Genomic DNA, 13,715 nt, shown 5'->3' on the forward strand with positions numbered 1-13,715 from the left:
CAATGTCAGCAATGAATACCAGGCCTAGTTTCCCAGATTTTTCATATTGTTCTATTGTTTCCAGTACTTGTCTTATATTATCTCCAATGTATCGTCCATGTAAAAAAAGGATGAATATTATCCAACAATACCTTTCTAATTCTGTGCGCTATGCATTTTGCTATAATGTTTGCATCACAACACTGAAGTGTAAGGGGTGTCCAATTTTTTTAATGAACTGGATCTTATATATATTTAACACTTGTGTCCTGTTTCAGTAATAATGAAATCAGACCTTCTTGTTGAGTAGCTGATAATGTACCATTTTTATAGGAGTGGTTAAAACATGCTTATAACGGACCTTTGAGTACATTAAAAAGGTTTGATATACCTCAACTGGTATGCCATCCAGCCCTGGAGTTTTCCCAGACTTAAAACCTTTAATTGCATCAATAAGTTCCTCCTGTAATTTGGCCGTCACATGAGTCTTTCTGTACAGCTGCTAATTTTACATTATTAATAGGGAAACAAATCCATGCAATTAACTTTCTATCTATTATTAGTTGAACTGAATTCTAGGGCAGGACAGATCTGGAGTGAGGGCAACTGGAGCAGAGGGTGTGGGGTTTAGTATGTGGATGGGGGTCAAACACCTTGGAGTCCTATCAGGTCAAAGGTTAGAGTTCAGGTCCATTTGTAACTGCATTGAGGTGGAAGAAGGATCGGACCAAAGCGCAGCGTGGTAAGTGTTCATGATGTAATATTTAATGAAACGAACTGAACACTGAAATACAAAACAATAAAGTGAACGAACGAAAACCGAAACAGTACCGTGTGGAAGGCTACCTAAGTATGATTCTCAATTAGGGACAACAATTGACAGCTGCCTCTGATTGACAACCATACTAGGCCGATATCAAAAACAAACAGACTGCCCACCCCAACTCACGCCCTGACCATACTAAAACAAAGACAAAAACAAAGGAACTAAGGTCAGAACGCGACACCTTTTGTGGAAACGTTTTGGCGTCGTCACCAAAACAACACGACTGTGGCTATTTTGGAGTGGTGCATAGAGGATGTGGTTGAGCTAGCAAACACTTGCTTAGTTGTGTTAACTATATGTACTTAGTTGACACTACAGCTGCAGAGCAGTGGTTGGACTTGAGTCTTTATGATAAGGATGTTTTCCTAAGTATACAGATACTCAGTAGATGTTATCAGATTAACCTAAGATATAGCTTAGATTTTTGGGTGTCCGTCTTAGACTAGGAGCCGATGTTGCTTTAGTGGGAAAGAATTAGAGCCTATTCGTGTATAACTCAGTGGTTATAGATGAGATAGTCATTGATGACTGGAGGAAAGTGCACTAGTCCACAACCTTCTCTCTCTCTCCACAGTGAAACACAGCCCATAATGATACAGTATGTACCAGTTGTATATGGATGAATTATACATAGACAACACAGCTCCCCACATCCTCCAAACTGCACAATGCAAAATCATTATTCTGTCCTGAGATGCCTGTGTGTGTGTGTGTGTGTGTGTGTGTGTGTGTGCCTGAATAAAGCTCATGACCATGCGGGTTAGCGATCCTGTGGCATAGTGCATCTTCCTGTTCTCCCACTGTGCCGCCACACTAATTCAGAACGGAAACCTTCAGAGTCACAAACACCCAATCCATCTCTCCCAAAACAGCCCACACACCATCAGTCTATCACTGGCCTAACAGGTTTACAGGCTTTTATACACAGTTGTCTAAACTAGCCTGTTGAGGTACAGTGGCTTGCGAAAGTATTCACCCCCTTGGCATTTTCCCTATTTTGTTGCCTTACAACCTGGAATTAAAATAGATTTTTGGGGGGTTTGTATCATTTGATTTACACAACAATGCCTACCTACCACTTTGAAGATGCAAAATATGTTGTTCTTGTAAAAGAAATGAGAAAACAACAGTAAACTTGAGCATGCATAACTATTCACCCCCAAAAGTCAATACTTTGTAGAGCTTCCTTTTGCAGCAATTACAGCTGCAAGTCTCTTGGGGTATGTCTCTATAAGCTTGGCACATCTAGCCACTGGGATTTTTGCCCATTCTTCAAGGCAAAACTGCTCTAGCTCCTTCAAGTTGGATGGTTTCCGCTGGTGTACAATCCTTAAGGCATACCACAGATTCTCAATTTGATTGAGGTCTGGGCTTTGAAACAGCCATTCCAAGACATTGAAATGTTTCCCCTTAAACCACTCGAGTGTTGCTTTAGCAGTATGCTTAGGGTCATTGTCCTGCTGGAAGGTGAACCTCCATCCCAGTCTCAAATCTCTGGAGTACTGAAACAGGTTTCCCTCAAGACTTTCCCTGTATTTAGCGCCATCCATCATTCCTTCTATTCTGACCAGTTTCCCAGTCCCTGATGATGAAAAACATCCCCACAGCATGATGCTGCCACCACCATGCTTCATTGTGAGGATGGTGTTCTCGGGGTGATGGGGTGTTGGGTTTGCGCCAGACATAGCAATTTCCCTGATGGCCAAAAAGCTACATTGTAGTCTTATCTGACCGAAGTACCTTGTTCCATATGTTTGGGGAGTCTCCCACATGCCTTTTGGCGAACACCAAACGTGTTTGCTTATTTTTTTCTTTTATCTGCTTTTATCTGGCCACTCTCTCGTAAAATCCAGCTATGTGAAGTGTACGGCTTAAAGTGGTCCTATGGACAGATACTCCAATCTCCGCTGTGGAGCTTTGCAGCTCCTTCAGGGTTATCTTTGGTCTTTTTGTTGCCTCTGATTAATGCCCTCCTTGCCTGGTCTGTGAGTTTTGGTGGGCGGCCCTCTCTTGGCAGGTTTGTTGTGGTGCCATATTCTTTCCATTTTTTTAATATTGGATTTAATGGTGCTCTGTGGGATGTTCAAAGTTTCAGATATTTTTTTATAACCCAACCCTGATCTGTACTTCTCCACAACTTTGTCCCTGACCTGTTTGGAAAGCAAGTTCTCTAATTCATTTCACTTCCCCAATTTGGACTATTTTGTGTATGTCCATTACATGCAATCCAAATAAAAAATCTCTTTAAATTGCAGGTTGTAATGCAACAAAATAGGAAAAACGCCAAGGGGGACGAATACTTTTGCAAGGCACTGTAAATGAGTATATAATGAGGTATAATGTATAATGAGGCCAAAGTTTCACAATAAATAAAAAAAGATTCCAAATTTGACTCAAATGTTTGCTTAAACAATGGCCATTAAGATATGCAATAAGAACAATAACCCTGCCCTCCCTTTTTCTCTCTGTAGGATGGTGGGCTGTACTCCGTTTGTGGTGGTCTCCTACTTCTACCTTTGGTTTGTTCCTCCCTTCACAAACGGACGTTTCATCTGGTACCTGGGCTTCTACTGCCTCTACCAGACACTCATCACTGTGAGTACCAGACAGCTACCTAGGACAAAAGTGTTGGCCCACAAGGACAACCATTTACACATCCTCGTTCTCAGATACAGTATCCTCTCTAACACTATTCAACACGGACTTTGTGCACTCATAGTATACACCTACCATTGTTCCTGGATACTGCTTTTTATTTGCCAGAAAAGATGCAGACTTGCCGAACCCAACACAAAAATATCGTGAGCAGAGCCAACGTGTCATAAAACCAAACCTTGTTGATAGTTCACCTCAAACAAGTGTGTTTATTTAGGTTTATTTTGTTACTAAGGTACAGCTTCAAACCCTTTCCTTCTCTCTTTTTCTCTCTGCTCTCTCTCTCACACTCTCTCCTCTGCTCTCTCTAATCTTTTTAACATGTGCTAAAGAGCATGTTGCCCACTGCCCATCGTAGCCACAATGCGATGGCCTATAATGACATGTCATTCTAATTACTTGATAAGTATATGCTCGGCCCTGCCAGAGACCGCTGGATGGGTAAATGCTGGTTACCACTTTTAGCTTCACTTCATTGTCTTTGTGTGTGAGAGACTGAGAACGAACGGCTGCTATCACTTTAAAGCCCTACAGTAGTAACAATTTTTAAAAAACAGGCCAGTGTGATCATTCAATCATGATTTGATGACTAATCCTTTTACATGAGGCAAAGCTCTGGGCAAATTGGATTCTATACATTTAGTTTTTTTCCCCCAACAAGGCCCTACAAATGACATGCTTGGCCATCCCTCCATCCGTCCTTCTCTCCATCCCGCCCTGGGCCTGAAGAGAAGGAGAAGGGCTGGGACAGTCTTTCATGGCAGCGTTTATTTCTGTTGTCTCTTTGGATGCTCGGTCAGTTGTTCGGTAGCTGCATCGTTCGGCCACAATGCTGACTGAGCTGTTGTGTAAATGACAAAGGAGAAGAAAGGCTGGGGTTGAAGGTGAATAGTTGCTGACTGTTCTACTGGGCAGCTTGAGAGGAAAACAGGGAGCTGAGGCTTACAGACGGGGGGGGTTCTACTAAGCTAACATATGGAATTGTTTTTAAGATGGTCATACCATGGATCATGTAGCTATTTGATTAGGAATTTTAGGACCCCTGTATAAATAAACAAAAATAATTAAATATTGAATTTGGCATTTACTACTATAGCCCATTGAAACACATGGAATGCACAAATGGAAAAACAGACAGTCAAAAAATCTATCATAAGGAATAAAGTTTTGAAGTGTCTTTCCTATGTCTCGGAGAAAGCTAAGGAAATATTTGTGTTTTTTGGACACATTTAAACCCCTTTTTTTTTTTTGGCACAAAACTACCTCCATAATTTACTTTTTTATTTTTACCGGGACCGGTTACCTTTAAATGAGTCACGTGACACAAAACTGAGAACACCGTCCTGTTCATGAGAATCTCCTCTTTCCATAGTGGAAGTTTGTTAGTTTGTTGCCCGAACAGTTCAGATGCTACAGACGTTTTCATGGTCTGACCGATTTTCGGGACATTTCATGGTCTGACAGTCACACCTGTAGCTCGCCTACCTTCCACCACTGAAGGCCAGCATAAACGGATGTGGTGGATTGAGACGCAGCCTATGCAAAAAAATATATATATTTGTAGCTTAAACTTAAGGCTCTTAAAAGTTAATTTTGCAGTGAATCATCGTCTTAAGTGGAGCATTAAATATCCCCAAAAAGTGGAAATTATATGGACTCTGTCCTATATCTAATCATGTCCTCTGTGGTTCTTCTGTGTTTCCCAGTGTTTCCATGTGCCTTACTCTGCCCTCACCATGTTCCTCAGTGCAGACCAGAAGGAGAGAGACTCAGCCACAGCCTATCGTAGGTCACTATTAAACAGACCGTACGTTGTTAATCAAATTCAGGCACTATTCTGTCATTCTGTTTTGATAGTACTTAATACTGTAATACATGTGTTATATTGCAGGTATGACCCTGGAGGTGCTGGGTACTCTAGTTGGCGCTGCCATCCAGGGTCAGATTGTGGCGAGCGCCCACACCCTGAAGCACTGCCCCCACCACAACATGTCCACCGGTCACCTAGGCAATGGCAGCGGGGCCGAGATCGTCAAAAGAATCGTTCACTCCCAGGACTTCCTGTCACATGCTGTAAGTGTCACCGCGACAACAAACAACCTGACCTGGGGTGTTACCATGGTGATCCGATTTTGAAAATAACTGTAACTGACAGTAGTGTCCTCAACTACCTCAGGGCTTCACTTTCAGGGTCATCTTTTTCTTCACTTTTTTTAAAGCCTTAAGTTGCAAGGAAACAAACAGGAAACAAGTTAAAGGTCAAGAAGTATAAAACGAGTGATTTGTTGAAACTAAAAGGAATATGATGAATAGGAAGTTTGTGTTTGCAGACTGTCTAGCGGTGAAATTTAGCCTTACCACGTACCAACTTCAAGAGGGCTTTATATACATATATTATTTATCATCCTGGGTTTGAAGTGACCATAGGATGAAAAAGAGCCTCTCCCACAGCTCCCTCCCCTCCCCTGGCACTGACCACAAAAAGGGGTTCCTCCCTGACATCAGTCATCAAACCCCTTCCCTAAAATAAGAGACCCCTCCCCACAATGAGGGGGTGACCACAGTCTGTTTGTGATTAAGGCTATTTTTTATCCCATTCAAAAACACCTGAATGAACCCCAGACCCCAAACTCGACATGCAGTTTGTTGGGATTTAGGGGACTAACAATATTGAACATCTATTTCCAGCCAAATCCAGACCGGAACATTACATTTGAATTGAACTGGTTGTTCATTTCCTTAGCAGTATACTGTACATGTAGCCAATGAAAACATCACCGAGACAACCCAGAAATCCTGCTGTGAATCTTGTGAATGCAAAGGTGGTTTATAGGTTCATGGGCAAAACGCGGCGAGCGGGCTCCAGCCCAAACTATTCCGTGTTGGATGTGGGCACGCCGCGGCTATTCAGGGGCTCAAGTGGTGCCTTTCCAAATGATTATGGGTAAACCTTGATGGTTCGGCTCTCTCACCACGCAGGGCCCTCTGTAGCCATGCTGAGCACTTACACACAACCACACAAACGCACACACACTTGGAGCACTGTCACCACTAGATTCCTCTGAGTTTGCGGGTGAGGGTGGCACATTCCCCTGGGCGAGTTCTCCAGTCCCTCAGAAACTGGCAAAACGTTTGATGTGAATAAATAATAATAAACCACTTAGCTGCGCTGCATGGAAAAATAGCAAACAAGCCGGGAGTTGTTTAGGGCAGTTCAGTTCCTGTTGGGATTAACATGAAATCTTCAAGGCTCTATAGTATTTTGGTAGACTGTATTTAAGGATCCGAATTAACTTGCTTTTATCTAATCTGTTGAGTTATTTATGAGATCTCGTATCTGCTAGAGCGATGTAAGGAGTACTAGCGTAAAATGACAGGGTCAACAAACACATTGATATCTTCTAATGTGACTTTTTGATGACAGTTGAAGTGCAGTATTTGGGTGGAGTTGCAAAATAGAAATTGAGGAAGGCTCAGTACAGATGTGCCCCTTCTGTAACCGAAGACAAAAATATTGATAGTGGGCCCAAGGAAGAGTAGTGTAATGTAATACCTAATGGGGATCCAAATAAACAAATAAAGGATAGATTTACACTTGTTTTCTTCCTGCCTTTGCAGAAGGTGTATATACTTTCTATACTCCTTGTAGAATGAGGTGTATATGCTCACTATCCTCCTTGTAGGTGTATATGCTCTCTATCCTCCTTGTAGGTGTATATGCTCTCTATCCTCCTTGTAGAAGGAGGTGTATATGCGCTCTATCCTCCTTGTAGAAGGAGGTGTATATGCGCTCTATCCTCCTTGTAGAAGGAGGTGTATATGCTCTCTATCCTCCTTGTAGAAGGAGGTGTATATGCGCTCTATCCTCCTTGTAGAAGGAGGTGTATATGCGCTCTATCCTCCTTGTAGAAGGAGGTGTATATGCGCTCTATCCTCCTTGTAGAAGGAGGTGTATATGCTCTCTATCCTCCTTGTAGGAGGTGTATATGCTCTCTATCCTACTTGTAGAATGAGGTGTATATGCTCTCTACTCTTGTAGGTGTATATGCTCTCTATCCTCCTTGTAGGAGGTGTATATGCTCTCTATCCTCCTTGTAGAATGAGGTGTATATGCTCTCTAATCTTGTAGGTGTATATGCTCTCTATCCTCCTTGTAGGAGATGTATATGCTCTCTATCCTCCTTGTAGAATGGGGTGTAGTAGAATGGGGTGTATATGCTCTCTATCCTCCTTGTAGAATGAGGTGTATATGCTCTCTAATCTTGTAGGTGTATATGCTCTCTATCCTCCTTGTAGGAGATGTATATGCTCTCTATCCTCCTTGTAGAATGAGGTGTATATGCTCTCTATCCTCCTTGTAGAATGAGGTGTATATGCTCACTATCCTCCCTTGTAGAATGAGGTGTATATGCTCTCTATCCTCGTAGAAGGTGTATATGCTCACTATCCTCCTTGTAGAATGGGGTGTATATGCTCTCTATCCTCCTTGTAGAATGGGGTGTATATGCTCTCTATCCTCCTTGTAGAATGGGGTGTATATGCTCTCTAGCTTCCTTGTAGAATGAGGTGTATATGCTCTAGAATGAGGTGTACAGTATGATTGTTTTCTCTCTCTACTTTTATCCTCTTGCAGAAGGAGGTGTATATGATTGCTGCAGGTGTGATAGGAGGAGTGTTTCTCATCTGCACTGTGGTCATGTTCCTGGGAGTCAAAGAGAGAGATGGTGAGTCTGTGTGTTTTGCTTGTGTGTTTTATTATAATTTTTTTTAATGTACCCCCTTTTTGTCCCCAATTTCGTGATATCCAAATGGTAGTTACGTTCTTGTCCCATCGCTGCAACTCCTGTATGGACTCGGGAGAGCCGAAGGTCGAGAGTCACGCTTCCTCCGACACATGACCCCGCCAAGCCGCACTGCTTCTTGACACAATGCTCGCTTAACCCAGAAGCCAGCTGCACCAATGTGTTTCGGAGGAAACACCGTACACCTGGCGACCGTGTCAGCGTGCATGCGACCGGCCCGCCACAGGAGTCGCTAGAGCTCGATGGGACAAGGACATCCCAGCCGGCCAAACCCTCTCCTAACCTGGACGACGCTGGGCCAATTGTGCATCGCCTCATGGGTCTCACAACACAGCCCGGTATCGAACCAGGATCTGTAGTGACGCGGCCTTAGACCACTGCGCCACTCTGGAAGCCTGTGTGTGTGTGTTTGTGCACACTTTTCCCCTGCAAGTGTGTGTGCTCTCTTCCCCCTCTCATATTTCACTCTAACCTCATTTGCAAAGTACCAGTAAGCACAGTAGCACTCAGTCACATTGTTTTTAGACTATTTAGCTAGCTCCAGCCTTATCCAATGATTATCTAGCTCAGAGAAAAAAAGGACAATAAAGAATTAAGTATTAAGTGTAAAAGGAGAGAATCTACCCCTATATCTCTGTGCAATTGTGAGATGAGAAGCTCACCTGCAAAAGAGAAGAGACATTGGTCGCAATGGGACTCCCTGCTAAAATAAAAGGTCAAAAAAATGAATACATATTTTTTTTCATGCACATGTAGGCTATCAGTGAACTGCTGACCTCACCACTAGTGAACCTGTTAGTTCTGGTTCTCTGTAGTGGCAAACCCTGTGGAACAGACAGAGCATAGCAATGCTGCAATGCAGGGGCAGCTACAGGGTTGCCAGATTGGAAGTGAAATCCCCCCATACGTGTCTCACTCATGCTACTGCATATTCTTTCATCACAAAATGCATGGTGCTTTATGGGCTTGGTTTAGGGTAGAAGACAGAAACCAAAGAAACTGTCTCTTGACACTTTCAGCTCTTATTCCTTTTTTCCCTCGCACAGATCCGTACATTTCGAAGACGGAGAAGCAGATCCCGTTCCACAAGGGCTTCATCCTGGTGATGCGACACAGTCCCTACCTCAGTTTGACTGCTGCCTTCCTCTTCATCTCTGTTGCCATTCAGGTAGGCACAACTTTATTAATACACCTCTTCTCAGACATGACACTCACATTGGGATGGTAATGTGTGGTTAATGTGCTGTTATGGCTGGGCCCTCCCTGCCACCCTCAGAATGGCTCCAGACATAGCCTGCCTGCCATTCAATGTTGATTTGATCAATAGAAATAGAACACTCAGTGTGTTTGAGTAAATACGCCCGAGAACATCTCTCTCTCAGCTCCAAATCCAACCGGAGATAGACAGTCCGACAGCACGTTATCATATTACTATGATGTAATATCTTCTTGTTGTTATCATTATGAGAATTATCCCTACATTCAGCCACTCAGTTCTGTGATACTCTTTCTGTATGGTTGGCATCGCATGGTTGGTTGAGTCAACGGTGTACCGTATTGGAACCCGATATTGGCCCTAGGCCTTCGGTGAAGAAAAAAAAAAGATCTTCCAACACATTGTACCAAACTCTCAAATCAAGAATAATAACAGACACATTGCATCACTTAATGGACACATCTGAATCAAACATGCCTGAGGCTGAGTCACGCTTTTGGCTGCCACTCACAGAGACAGCACCCATACAGATAATGTACCGGCAACAACAACCACACTGCTTGCACAGCCTAACGCCTTCACTATCACACTATCACCAAAAGCGACAACAGTGACACATCCAAGGATGTGAGTGTAACAGGCGTGTGATGCTGGTAGGACAGTGTCCGTAATACCAGCACACTCAATGTAGGAGAGAATACTTTTTGTAAAACACAGAGGGCCAATAGAAAGACAGCTGTCACACACAGCCTGAAGTTAAAGAATAAGCAGCACATTCACTCTGACATAAGAAGCAGGTAGATTCCAATGATAAGGAGACAAAAACACAACCATTAAGCATTTCCCAGTCGAAATGTATAGCTATTACATCACATTGCAAACATCTTCTTCACGTTCAGCACACAAAATAATCTGTGATCTAAAAGTTTAAATGCAACAATGTTTCACACGGAAGTTATTTTCTGAGATATATATATAGCTCAGGGATTCTTACAAGACGGGAAAGTCTCAACTTTTTCCCCCACATATGTCTTAATATTGACAACATTTTAAATATATATTTTGATAGACCAAAGTATCCGTAATATGAAATTACTATAAAAATGGATGGAAATGTTTGGCCACATTCTTAAAACAGGATGTTCATTACTCATCAGTAACAACTTAACATGTGAAAATGTTCAATAGAGTAAGACTTTTTTAATGTAATACAAATCAAGAATTATGGGATGCACAACAATAAAAACCCAGTGGAGAATAACATTATTGTACCAAAACAATTTACAAAACAGAATGGCAGAATGGTGAACTTACTAAATGACTGAGAGTTTGACTGGGTGATATTAGGTTGCTTCTTGTGTAAATATTTTCCGTTTGGATTTAAATGATTTGTATGTCAAATCATGTCACACGTGTAAAGACATTTTTTTTTTAAATTTTCATAAAATGCAACTAACTGGATTCATGCCAACTTTGTCAGACATACAAGGCATTTCATATTTACATGTATTGTCCAAAAACTGCTTAAAGGCCTTTCATTTAGAATATAAACAAATGTAAAGGCCTATCATTTAGAATATAAACAAATGTAACACAAATTTCCAAACTTATTTTTGTTTTAATTTATAGAGCTATATAATGTTCCAGGGCAAATTTCGTTAGCATTTTAGCATGTTTTTCTAGATTCAGGACATAGAACAATATTTATAAAGCAAACATTATCCATTAGATCTAGCACATGAAATAATTTGCAGAACAGTGATACAAATATATATTTTTATAATGATGACAAAAGAAAGGGGTTAGTCAACAAATACTCAAAAAAGGACAGTGTTTTTGCCTCGAAAGATGTGTAATTTAGAAATCCCCAATAAAAATATTCAATAAGGATTTTTCAGCCCTCAGACAAAAGTCTGACGGAGTTGATGTTTTACGGAGTTGACAAAAAATGAATTTATCTTCTTCATTCAAGTGGTGTGGAAGGATTGTGCCGACTTTCAAGAATCCATAAGTTAACAACATTGCTCTTGTTATCTTAGGGATTCTTGAAAGTTGGGTCAATCCTTGTACAGTGGCAAGAAGAAGAATATGAACCCTTTGGAATTACCTGGATTTCTGCATAGATTTCACATAGATGAAGATCAGATCAAATTATTTATCGAGGCATTTTGCAGGAGAATGTAAGGCTATCTGTCCACCAATTGAAGGTGAACAGAAGTTAGGTGATGCAACAGGACAACAACCCAAAATACAGAGGTAAATCAACAAATCAAATGTATTTATATAGCCCTTCATACATCAGCTGATATCTCAAAGTGCTGTACAGAAACCCAGCCTAAAACCCCAAACAGCAAGCAATGCAGGTGTAGAAGCACGGTGGCTAAGAAAAACTCCCTAGAAAGGCCAAAACCTAGGAAGAAACCTAGAGAGGAACCAGGCTATGTGGGGTGGCCAGTCCTCTTCTGGCTGTGCCGGGTGGAGATTATAACAGAACATGGCCAAGATGTTCAAATGTTCAAATGTCCAGCATGGTCGTATAATAATAAGGCAGAACAGTTGAAACTGGAGCAGCAGCACGGCCAGGTGGACTGGGGACAGCAAGGAGTCATCATGTCAGGTAGTCCTGGGGCATGGTCCTAGGGCTCAGGTCCTCAGAGAGAGAGAAAGAAAGAGAGAAGGAGAGAATTAGAGAACGCACACTTAGATTCACACAGGACACCGAATAGGACAGGAGAAGTACTCCAGATATAATAAAAACTGACCCTAGCCCCCCGACACACAAACTACTGCAGCATAAATACTGGAGGCTGAGACAGGAGGGGTCAGGAGACACTGTGGCCCCATCCGAGGACACCCCCGGACAGGGCCAAACAGGAAGGATATAACCCCACCCACTTTGCCAAAGCACAGCCCCCACACCACTAGAGGGATATCTTCAACCACCAATTTACCATCCTGAGACAAGGCTGAGTATAGCCCACAAAGATCTCCGCCATGGCACAACCCAAGGGGGGGGGCGCCAACCCAGACAGGATGACCACATCAGTGAATCAACCCACTCAGGTGACACACCCCTTCCAGGGCCGGCATGAGAGAGCCCCAGTATGCCAGTGACTCAGCCCCTGTAATAGGGTTAGAGGCAGACAATCCCAGTGGAAAGAGGGGAACCGGCCAGGCAGAGACAGCAAGGGCGGTTCGTTGCTCCAGAGCCTTTCCGTTCACCTTCCCACTCCTGGGCCAGACTACACTCAATCATATGACCCACTGAAGAGATGAGTCTTCAGTAAAGACTTAAAGGTTGAGACCGAGTTTGCGTCTCTGACATGGGTAGGCAGACCGTTCCATAAAAATGGAGCTCTATAGGAGAAAGCCCTGCATCCAGCTGTTTGCTTAGAAATTCTAGGGACAATTAGGAGGCCTGCGTCTTGTGACTGTGGCGTACGTGTAGGTATGTACGGCAGGGCCAAATCAGAGAGATAGGTAGGAGAAAGCCCATGTAATGCTTTGTAGGTTAGCAGTAAAACCTTGAAATCAGCCCTTGCTTTGACAGGAAGCCAGTGTGGAGAGGCTAGCACTGGAGTAATATGATCAAATTTTTTGGTTCTAGTCAGGATTCTAGCAGCCGTATTTAGCACCAACTGAAGTTTATTTAGTGCTTTATCCGGGTAGCCGGAAAGTAGAATATTGCAGTAGTCTAACCTAGAAGTGACAAAAGCATGGATTAATTTTTCTGCATCATTTTTGGACAGAAAGTTTCTGATTTTTGCAATGTTACGTAGATGGAAAAAAGCTGTCCTTGAATTGGTATTGATATGTTCTTCAAAAGAGAGATCAGGGTCCAGAGTAATACAGAGGTCCTTCGGTTTTATTTGAGACGACTATACAACCATTAAGATTGTCAGATTCAACAGAAGATCTCTTTGTTTCTTGGGACCTAGAACAAGCATCTCTGTTTTGTCTGAGTTTAAAAGTAGAACGTTTGCAGCCATCCACTTCCTTATGTCTGAAACACATGCTTCTAGCAAGGGCAATTTTGGGGCTTCACCATGTTTCATTGAAATGTACAGCTGTGTGTCATCCGCATAGCAGTGAAAGTTAACATTATGTTTTCGAATAACATCCCCAAGAGGTAAAATATATAGTGAAAACAATAGTGGTCCTAAAACGGAACCTTGAGGAACACCGAAATTTACAGTTGCTTTGTCAGAGGACAAACCATTCACAGAGACAAACTGAT

The 13,715-nt window shown here is 42.4% G+C and overlaps 1 protein-coding gene across 2 annotated transcripts in view; it reads left to right on the forward strand.

Moving 5' to 3' along the window:
- Positions 1-13,715, forward strand: part of LOC112232960 (major facilitator superfamily domain-containing protein 2B-like) — a 41,838-nt gene that overhangs the window by 17,551 nt on the left and 10,572 nt on the right. For both annotated transcript variants that reach the window (XM_024400294.2, XM_042321871.1), the window contains 5 exons: positions 3,277-3,400; positions 5,167-5,245; positions 5,352-5,533; positions 8,094-8,184; positions 9,309-9,430. In XM_024400294.2, the coding sequence (XP_024256062.1) occupies positions 3,277-3,400; positions 5,167-5,245; positions 5,352-5,533; positions 8,094-8,184; positions 9,309-9,430 (598 nt within the window). The remainder of the gene's footprint in view (positions 1-3,276; positions 3,401-5,166; positions 5,246-5,351; positions 5,534-8,093; positions 8,185-9,308; positions 9,431-13,715) is intronic.

Source organism: Oncorhynchus tshawytscha, linkage group LG05 (genome assembly GCF_018296145.1).
Source record: "Oncorhynchus tshawytscha isolate Ot180627B linkage group LG05, Otsh_v2.0, whole genome shotgun sequence".
Lineage (NCBI taxonomy): Eukaryota > Metazoa > Chordata > Actinopteri > Salmoniformes > Salmonidae > Oncorhynchus > Oncorhynchus tshawytscha.